This window comes from Pelodiscus sinensis, chromosome 3 (assembly GCF_052426305.1).
Source record: "Pelodiscus sinensis isolate ZL-2025 chromosome 3, ASM5242630v1, whole genome shotgun sequence".
NCBI lineage: Eukaryota > Metazoa > Chordata > Testudines > Trionychidae > Pelodiscus > Pelodiscus sinensis.
The window spans coordinates 107,998,537-108,009,236 of NC_143054.1; the positions used below are offsets into that span (position 1 = coordinate 107,998,537).

At 46.9% G+C, this 10,700-nt stretch overlaps 1 protein-coding gene across 8 annotated transcripts in view; it reads left to right on the forward strand.

Annotated features, from left to right (window-relative positions):
- SASH1 (SAM and SH3 domain containing 1) overlaps positions 1 to 4,841 on the forward strand; it is an 844,241-nt gene extending 839,400 nt beyond the window's left edge. For all 8 annotated transcript variants that reach the window (XM_075924386.2, XM_075924390.2, XM_075924387.2 and 5 more), the window contains one exon: positions 1,052 to 4,841. In XM_075924386.2, coding sequence (XP_075780501.1) covers positions 1,052 to 1,312 — 261 coding nt within the window. In that variant the 3' untranslated portion in view covers positions 1,313 to 4,841. The remainder of the gene's footprint in view (positions 1 to 1,051) is intronic.
- The last annotated feature ends 5,859 nt before the right edge of the window (positions 4,842 to 10,700 follow it).

The following is a 10,700-nucleotide window of genomic DNA, read 5'->3' on the forward strand; positions in this document are numbered from 1 at the left end:
AATTTGCAGCAAGGGATGTTCAGTTTAGAAAGGAGAACCTTTTTAACTATAGGGCTACTTAAGCTCTGGAATAGGTTTCCAAGGGAGTTTGTGGAATCCCACTGGCTGGAAGAATAGATAAAATAAACATGTCGGAGATGGTCTAGATATGCTTGATTCTGACTTAGACTTGCAGGACAGAATAGATAACTTCAAGGTCTCTTCCAACTCCTAATTTTATATCCTGGCCAGTCTAGACATACAGAGGGGAGCCAGGTCATGCCGGGGTGCACCTGTGCTCCTGGAGAATGATCCTAGAACCAAAAGATCCAATCCTATAATTTTGCACCCATCTTTTTATATGTTTTAGCCCAGAGATCCTGTCCTAGCCCACTGCTCCAGGGCACTGTATGACCATGAGTCACCAGTTCATGGCAGATGTAACTTGGATCTTTTTCTTGATGGGGCTTTTGTCTGTTTCTTGGGTAGATTCTGTTGCAGGGCTTACAGGCTCGCTCACATTGTTCTTCAGCCATCAGGCTGGTGTTGGCAGCTGGTCACCCTAAGAGGCTGCCTTTGAGGTCTGATCCCTTTACCTACATGCACACGCACGCGCACACACATACAAATTCACACTTAAATGAGATGACCTATTCACACACCCCTAACTTAAAGCAGAGGTAAGACAGAATAATGTTTAAAACATGGTTTCAGATACAATTTGGGTCACTTCAGTTACAATATATTAAAAAGTCATTACAATAGCAGATTCTTCAAAGGCAATTCTTAACAGGCTACTACCAAATTAATCCAAAAGTAGTTAACACTGTTTCATTTATAAAATCCCATCCATAAAAATTGGGCTGCAATTCATGGTTACATAACATCACATTGATAGACATAATTCCTTAAAGGGGTGATTTCATTCTTCAGCCCTACATTTCTCCTTGCCTAATACATATAGGAAGAATACCTTGAAATAGTTTTTTTTTCTATTCAGAGGGATTCAGAGGAAGACAGAGTAAACTAAGCAATCAAAAGATCACATTTTGTTTTCTCTTTCTCTACCCAGATTCCAAGTGGAGGGCTCACTGAAATCTGCCGAAAACCTGTATCTCCTGGACATATCACATCTATAAGTGACTGGCTGGTATCAATTGGCCTGCCTATGTATTCTAACTCCCTCACAGAAGCAGGATTCAATACTCTGAGCAAAGTGCCTTCTCTGTCACAAACTTGCCTTCAAGAAGCTGGCATCACAGATGAGAGGCACATAAGTAAGCTCCTGGCAGCAGCAAGACTCTTCAAACCTATTGATCCAGAAGTAATTTAACATGCTCTGGAATGTGGCACTCCCTGACTGAGCTGCTTCTTGCACCAGTTTTGCCCTAATTTCTCCACACAGCAAATGGGATCAAACAGGCGGACCCCAAGGATGGGCAAATAAACTCCTCAGAGGATCTTCCTTTCTTTCTGTATCTGGCAACGAAGAGAGAAAAGAAGCAACCGCCAGGTAACAGAGGTGTGGTACTTCCTTACACCTCAACAGCAAAGTATTTTAGTTCTGAAAGTGCACAGGGTTAGCCTGTGATCAGACAGCACCCCATGTGGCCATGTGAACATTAAGCTAAAAAAGGTATGACATTCTCCACAAGATTGTGACAGATAAGCCCACTGTCAGCCCTCCTTCTGTTGCAAGGTCTCTGTGAATAGAAGGGCCGCTGTAACGTTGGGTCCCTGTTACCTAGCATCAGTGCTGACAGCCACATACAAGCCAAGGTGCCACTCACCGGTAAAAGCTGTTTTGCAAATCTTGGGGTTGTTGTTTGCTTGTTTTAGCAATCAGATGGTAAATACATGCCCTTTAAAAAAAAATAATCTCTGTTGCTTGTATAGTTCCTGTAGACCATAGAGCCTTTAGCTGGGCCAAAATAATGGACTGGAATTAGTTTACAATATTGACCATTTCTGTTGTTCCAATACAGCTAACCTAACAGAGTCCCCAACTCCTTTTGTGTACAGAATTGCGGTCATTTTTGTAACTGCTTTCTAGCAACCAGCTTTTTTATTTGCCTTAAAATAAGCTTGTAAGCAGTATCTAGTGTTCACTTATCTGTATCCAGCCTTGCTTCATCCTGTTGTTGTCCCATGGCACTTAGGGTGATTTTGAGTTAAAGTAATTTCGTAAATTGTCTTATAACCTCTTCTATTTGTAGAGGTGCTTTTGCAAATGCAGTTTTCATTGTCAGGGTAACTATTTGTTCACAGTGGTCTGCGTTTGCTGCTGTTACTAAAATGTTCAAAGTTATCATGGCTTGTATATATGTAACTGCTTTTCATTTTAATCATATTTTTATGTACTGTGTTATACCGTCAATCATTGTACTGCAGCTTTGACTTGGTATTCTGACCATATCAGTTCAAAACATTGGTTTCTTCAAATGAAAGATTGCCCAAAGGAAACAACATGCATCAGAAAAGCAAACTGTGTCCCATAGAAAGCATCAGAGCAGTAATTTCACTGCATGGACAAAAAAAACCCACCACCCTCAGAATCTTATGAATTATACTGTAGTCTTACAAAACTTGATGTCTGCCTAGTATTGAGTATTTCATATTTCTTCTCTTTGGAAGAAAGTGTCATTGTGTAATGCTGGACAAACCATTTATGTCCATTAAATAGTTACCCTATTTTCTGTCTAAACCAATGTAAAATCTCCCGTTCACAGCTGTGGATACTAACAGATTTTATTTTTATACATAGGCATTCATTTTATATACCAAATACAGATCACAATGAATAGTAATTAACTAGATTTTTTTGGTGTCTATATCCTATGTACTTTTCTTTCACTTACAGTAGTGAAAACTCTTAAACTTAGACAGAATAGGCTTTCCTTTGGCAGGTGAAGGGGAAGATGTAATCTAGTGAACTGAACACAGGCTTAGAACTCTCTATTACCAACCCTACCACTAGCTTGCTATGTTAATTCAGGCAAGTCACTTCCCTCTCTGTGACTCAATTTTTCCACTCATAAAACAAGGATAATGATAATTCTTCTTCTTGATAAAGTGCATTCAAATTGATGAAGTGCTGAAAGGGCACTGTTAATATTGCCTACTCTATTTAAATCAGGTATGCTGTAAATTTTACCTAAAATGATAATCTGGCTCTGAGTGTCCATTTTATTTACTTAATTTCAGTTACCACCAGCTTCGGTTGTTATCTCTTCTGCCCTAAATTCTGCCATCAGAATTAAACACAGCATAACTAATTCCTTGTATCATCTGAAATCGTTCTGGATCTTGTCTTAAAACCTAATAGTGCATTTCTCTGTGGAACTGGTATACTAGTAATATTTGGTGACAGAATGTGTGCTATAACCAACTGCTTTTGCACAAATGGCTAAACTCTTACAAAAGAGCAAAGTGCTTATTGTATGGGCCTTGGCTGTTATAACAATGATTTGTCTGTCATCCTTCTCTAAAGCTTAAAGGGAAGCCTATAGAAAACAATAGCTAAAGGAGCATTGAGACACCCACTGATAGGTGGGGTGGGGTCACCAGTGATTAAGAGTAAGCAGGAGAATGCCCATTAGGAGTTTGGGGGAGAGGGGGTGTGCAAGAGACTGCTTACTATGCACAGTTTGAGTCTCAAACATCATCTAAAACAAAATGAAAACAATTTCTGCTCATCAAGGGCAAATCCCTCACCTTAATTTCTTTTTGAAACCTGATTAATAAGAGGAGCCTCGTAGGTGAGAGAAACAATCTGGATTTCTGAAGCTCTCCATGCTCCAAACTGCCTTTTGGATGAAGTAATAGCATGGAGAAATCAAAACGCACTTATCAATACTTTGCTACGGGGGGGGAGGGGGAATTCTGAATTAAAGTCTTTGTGATTTGTGTTGTTCATTTTGCTCTTTGATCTGGTTTTTAGATTCTGCCATTCAATCTTTTTGGTTTTTGTTATATTTTAGCATATATTTTCTTCTTAGAAAAGCCCTTACACTGCTCAGCTTGTGAGCTTCTCCTGCTGGTTTTAGTGAACAGGGCAGGTGGGGGATTGCAACAATAAATTTCCTTTTGAAGTGCAACACTCTAAGCAAATGTTAGCTCATTGGCTACTGGGATTAAGCACAAAGGGAACACTGTTAATGAAATCCTGATCTTCTCTTCTCAGACAAGTACTGCTCTGTGTCCACTGTGTGCAACTCTAACTTGAAAAGCTATTTGATAAGGGAAGAAGCATGCCCAAAATTATTATCAATCAGCATTACAATTATAAGCTCCTATTAATACCCACGTATTGCCATCTGAGTAACTGTGCTATACTTCATGTCCCAGACCCTGTGCTCTTATATGAGTCTAGCTTTGGATGCACGCTGGGAGCATGGGCATTAAGTATTATATTATTCTGCCAGGTCATTCTCCCTAAGAGAAGCAATAGAGGTCGATTCACCAAGTCACAGCTGTACAGTTGTGCTGTATTATTTTTAGAATAAATAATACATTTGGTCCAAGATACTGTCACCCTTAATTAATACCCTCTATGGAAACAAAACTGTAACAACTAACAATGTTGCACTTTCTGTATATGAAATCAGTATTTAAATAACTTATTTTTCTCCATTTGCTGTTCTTAAATGATGTAAGTAGCTGTAATATACCAGTACCCGATATGTCCTTGCAGTTTGCTTCAACCCGAGAAAGCTGTGTATTGTAAAGAAAACAACATGAATGTGTAAAGATTATTGTGCTTTCATTTAGCAAAAAAAATTGACAAAAGGGTTTTCCTGTGTATCAAACCTCGTCTATAATTGTCATATTGTTCATAGACAAAAATAAATACATTTCCTCAGTCTCATCTCTCTCTCCTTTAACTCCAATATCATGAAAGTGAATGGAATGGAGACATTACCTCTGTTTGAAAGAAGAGGGATTAAGTGCTGTACTTTTCCTTTTGCAGGCTTTGTGGTGATGATTACAGACAACCCTTTCAAACTTGAGTGCCTAAAGTCAGACATACTGTGGCGAAGTCTGGGCTAAGCCCCGTAGGTCCTGTGCTTCCTGGCGGATGTGTGTGCCTCAGAGGCTCACAGTGTCCCTAGTACTGCCATGATAGCTAGGGTACTCCACTACCGGAGCCTTTTCTCCATCATTGGCCAGTCCAGTGTCCTTTTTCCCCACCCTACTGGCCCTTCCAGCCAGAGGGGAGGGTTGCGGGGAACCCGGTCCCACCCACTTGCTCTGGGTTCCAGCCCAGGGCCCTATGGGTGGGGGCAGCCCCGAGCAGGCCATGTAGCGTTGCCCTTACCCCCCTGAGCAGTAGGCCTGGGCCACTTCCCCAACCCTTCCGACGCTACCTCCTCCCTGATGCTGTAGAGCAGTGGTTTCCAACCTTTTTACACACAAACTCACTTTTTAAAATGACAGAAAAAGCTAAGATCTACTGCCCCGCCCCTTCTTCTCTATTCTCCTCCTCTCCATCACTTGCTATCCCTAACCCTTATACTGCTGCTTTTCCCCCCAATTATTCTGTAGGAAGAGGTTTTCCCAACATTTGCCCTGTCTAGACTGGACCAAATGTCAGAAAAAGCCCCTTCTGTTAGAAGTTTCCTTATTCCTCGTGGAAAGAGGAATATAGGGTGACCGAAAGAGCACGTTTGCTCTTCCACTTTTTTTAGTGGAAGAACAAACGCATCCCTGGATGCAGAAGAGTTTTTCTGGGATATCTCCAGAATCCTGAAAAACTCCTGGGCTATGTCTACACTCGCAACTTCTTGCACGAGTAATATGCAAATGAGTCTAAGCATGATATATCACCGAGCCTCATTTGCAAACCTAATGAGCCACCATGTTTTTCAGAAGAGGCTCTTGCGCAAGAAGGAGCGTCTACACTGCCCCTTCTTGTGCAAGAAAAACCCTCTTGCACAATGCCGTTCTTCCTGAAAAGTAATCGGTGTAACGGCATTGCGCAAGAGCCTCTTCTGAAAAAAATGGTGGCTCATTAGGTATGCAAATGAGGCTCGGCAATATTCCACACTTAGCCGCATTTGCATATTACTCGCACAAAAAGCCGCGAGTGTAGACATAGCCCTGCAGTCTAGCCGTACCCTTGCTGGGTTGAGGCAGGATGTGTAGGCTCTGGGGTGGGAATGAGGGATTTGGGTGTGGAAAGGGGTGAGAGGTGCAAGCTCTGGGAGGAAATCTGGATGCAGGAGGAGGTGGAAAAGGGGACGCTGTCTCGGGGAGGGGGCTCCAGGCCAGGCAGTGTTCGGGTCAGATGTAGGATTGGGGTCCTAAGCAAGCCACAGGCTTATGGGTATGAGGGTGCAGAAATTTGGGTTGGGGTTTGTGAGGGGCTCAGGGCCGGGGGTTTCAGTATATGATAGGTTCAGATCTAGGGTCTGGGGGAAGGAGGAGTGCAAGAATGTTACGATGCTGTGGGCAGATGGGGGCTTGGCCCCAATTGGAGGTTCATTGGCCAGGCTTCATTTTTAAATAAAATACTGTGTTAAACACAAAAAGTTTCTGCATTGTCTTTATTTATGAGAAGGGCGGGGAACTTGTTTTGAGTCAAGGGTCACTGACCCACAGGAAAAAAATCAGTTGAGGCCACACAAGTGAGATGCAAGATAAAAACTCCTCCAGAACCCCCACAAGCCTCACTAATGTGGCCCCAACTGTGCTGGTGGGAACAGGGGCCATGGTATTGGGGAAGGGTGCCGGGACACGGTGCTGCATAGGGTGCCAATGGGTTCGGGGACAGGGTGCTTGTAGGTGCCGGGGCAGGAGACTGGGTGTCAACGGGTGCTGGGGCAAGGGACAGGGGCAGAGGACAGGGTGCCAGTGGATGGTGGGGCAGGGTATTTTCGGGGGGTTGGGCAGGGGGGAGGGAACAGGGACCAGTACTTGGGGATCCTGCAGCTGCAGGCCAAGGCCCAGGAAGTGAGTGGAGGAGTAAGGCACAAGCTTCTCAAGCAGTTGTGGTTGGTGTGAGCTGGGACTCCCCCCTCCCCCGCAGGCAGGCAGGAGGAGAATCAAGTCCCCAGCAGGCCGGCTCCAGCTGCTCCAGCAGTGGGAATGGGGAGTCCCAGACCACGCCAGCCCCAACCGCTTTGGCAGCACGCGCTGCCTGAGCAGCTGGAGCTGGCACAGTCCGGGACACCCAACCCCTTCCCCGTGCACAGAAAGGCAGCAGGGGAACAAAGTCCCCAGCACGCAACGGACCGGCATTTTAGGTACCACGTCGGTTGTTCGGGGGGAGGAAGAGCAGCCTGTGCACTTCCGGTTCCAGGCGCGCAGAACTCACCCCACCCTGCTGGAAGCCCGTGCTACCTCCGTTGTTCCTGGAAGTAGCATCAGCACGGCATTCATCTTGGGAGTGGGGGCAGTGAGGGAGGCCTCCAAAAGCCTCGCGATCGACTGGTCAGGCCCCCAAGATTGACCAGTAGATCGCGATTGACACATTGGTGACCACAGCTGTAGAGCAAACCTTGATGTCAGCTGTCTCCGGTGTATTCCCTTGTGCTGGGCTAGGCTGTTCTCTTCTCCTTTACTTCTCGGCTATGTCTAGACTGGCCAGTTTTTCCAGAAAATCAGACGCTTTTCTGGAAAAACTTGCCAGCTGTCTACACTGGCCGCTTGAATTTCCGCAAAAGCACTGACTTCCTACTGTAAGAAATCAGTGCTTCTTGCGGAAATACTATGCTGCTCCCATTCAGGTAAAAGTCCTTTTGCGCAAAACTTTTGCACAAAAGGGCCAGTGTAGACAGCTCAGCTTTGTTTTCCGCAAAAAAGCCTCGATAGCGAAAATGGCGATCGGGGCTTTTTTGCAGAAAAACGTGTCTAGATTGGCACAGACGCTTTTCCGCAAAAAGTGCTTTTGCGGAAAAGCGTCCGTGCCAATCTAGCCGCTCTGTTCCGAAAATGCTTTTAACGGAAAACTTTTCCGCTAAAAGCATTTCCAGAAAATCATGCCAGTCTAGACGTAGCCCTCTAATCCATCTCTTTTCTCTTTCCCCCTTAGCCTTTCCTGGGGAGTGTTTTTATAGTGGCTTAAGTGGTTGCAGGTGTTCCAGTTTGCCTTCTCTTCAGGCTGATGCCATATAGGTTTCAGGTGTGGCTGGCTGGGCTAGTCTTTAGCAGCCTACTCAAGGAACAGAAAGCCACATACCCAGTTCCCCGCATATCTGCTTTCCATGAGGCTTTGGTAGCTCCCTGCTCTCAGGCTGCCACAATACATAAATAAACTCTCAAAAGCAGACAAGTTTCCTTAGTGCTGTGTGTCTACATTTCTCATTGCTATCACTAAGGGCTAAGGCTATGTCTACGCGACAGTGCTATCCTGCATCTTCACAGCAACATCCCTGTGACCCTCATTCTATGAGGAGTAAGGGATGTTTTGGAAAAGCACTTTAAATTTGGCACTGTGAAATAAGATATGCAATTTGCATATCTTATTGAGTTAGGGTGTGTTTACACAGCACCGTAAGTGTTCCATGCATTTTAAAAGTTGGGCTCCTTTTTTTAAGATGACTACAGCCATGGTTCTGTAATCAGAACTGTGTGTGTAGACTTTTTCCAGGGTTGGGTGGCCTTTTAAGAGAAGTGAACTTAGTCCCTTCATCTGTGACTAATTGTCTGCCTCCCAAGTGATGAGCCTGACTACTTTTATTGGTAGTCACACAACCATTACAGCATGAAGGCAGAAGTGAACCTCAGCTTAAAAAGATTCTGAAATATGAAGACAACCATGGCAGAGAACACAGAATCCACACAACTGCTGCCAATGTTATGCATGCCTGAGTCAGTGTGTCACAAGAAGGGCTTGCCCTTTACTAGAAGAGGTCTTAGACCCACCTGTGACTAATTAGCTGCCTTCCAGGTGATGGGTCTGAAGCTAGGGAGTCAAGTGGTGTAATGGTTCTTAGATAACAGGCCAAAAAGCAGGTTACTAGAGCAGGGGTGGGCAATAATTTTTGATAGGAGAAGGTGGGGAGAGACTGCACTCTTCCATGAAATTAAGGAGGAGGTGCAGGGTCTGGGAGAGAATTTGGGTGAAGGAGGCTGTTATGACCTGGCACAAGGGACTTGGGTGCAGGAGGAGGTGCAAGGGTTTGGGTTCTGACCTGAGGCAGGGAATTGGGGGTACAGGCTCTGAGAGAAGGTGCAGGGGTTTGGTCTGTGACCTTGTGCATGGTGTGGGAGGGGGTATGGATGCAGTGGGGGTGGAGGGTTTTGGTTATATGGGATATGGGTACAGGTGGGGGGGGGAGCAGAGGGTTGGGGGAGTGAAATACTGGAGTGCCAGAGGCAGGCTCTGGCCAAGAGACTTACATGGATGACTCCTAACCAGCAGCCCAGCAGGTTTCTAGGGCAGCCTGCCCTGCCTTCCACACCAGCTTCAGGGGCCATGTGGGTCTGTGAATAGCTGCAAGCCAAAGGGGAGGAGAGGTGCTTCATGTACAGGCAGTCCCCGGGTTACGTACAAGATAGGGACTGTAGGTTTGTTCTTTAAGTTGAATTTGTATGCAAGTCGGAACTGGCGTCCAGATTCAGCCGCTGTTGAAACTGACCAGCAGCGGCTGAATCGGACATGCCTGGGGCAGAGCAGCTGGAGTGCTGCTGGGTTGGTCCGGTAGCGTCGCTCCTTGGCGCTACTGGACCAACCCTGCAGCACCCCAGGTGCTCTGCCGCAGGCATTCCCAAGTCAGCCGCTGCTGAAACTGACCAGCGGCTGACTACAGGAAGCCCGAGGCAGAGCTATTCTGCCCAGGGCTTCCTGGAATCAGCGGCTGATCAGTTTCAACAGTGTCTGAATCTAGACGCCTGGGACAGAGCAGCTGGGGTGCTGCTGGGTTGGTCCAGTAGCGCCGCACCTCGGCACTGTGGGACCAACCCGGCAGTCCCCCAGCTGCTCTACCCCAGGCGTCGGCGAGAAAAGCCTAGTCTTCTGGGGGGGGGCCACACTAGCTGCTTCCCCTCTTCCCCCCCGCAGCAGACCAGGGAGATGTGGAGCGGCTTTTCTCGCCGCGGAGGACGCAGGCAGCGGGACCGCAGCACGTCTCTGTGGTCCCGCCGCCCGCACTAGCTGCACCCCCCACACACACACAGCAGACCAGGGAGACGCGGGCAGCAGGACCCCCAAGACACGCTGCGGTCCCGCCGCCTGCGTCCTCCGCGGCTTTGCTCCACGTCTCCCTAGTCTGCTGGGGGCCCCCAGCAGATCAAGGAGACGCGGAGCCACTTTTCTCGCCGCGGAGGACGCAGGTGGCGGGACCGCCGCGGCGCGTCTCGGCGGTCTGCTGGGGGGGGCACAGCTAGTGCGAGGTTCCCTCACCCCGTTCGTAAGTAGGGATCCGACATAAGTCGGATCCACGTAACCCGGGGACTGCCTGTACTACCTGTTCTTCAAACAGGCAGCTCCAATTGGCTGGAAACCAGACAATGGGGTTGTGCTGGGAGTGGGAGCAGTGTGCAAAACCTCTTCCCCCATTCCACTGGCTTGCAGCTATTCAAAGACAAACAGGGCTGCACCGCTGTTTTTCTGAGCAGTATGTGAAGGAGGGAAGCAGGCAGGGAGCCTGCCCGAGGCTCCCTGCTGTATCCACAGGCTGGATCCACTGGTTTGGGGGCTGGATCTGCCCCACTGCCATATTTTGCCCAGCCCTTCACTGGACAGTAATACTTGAAAGGAGCAAGTAGGTACCTCCAGA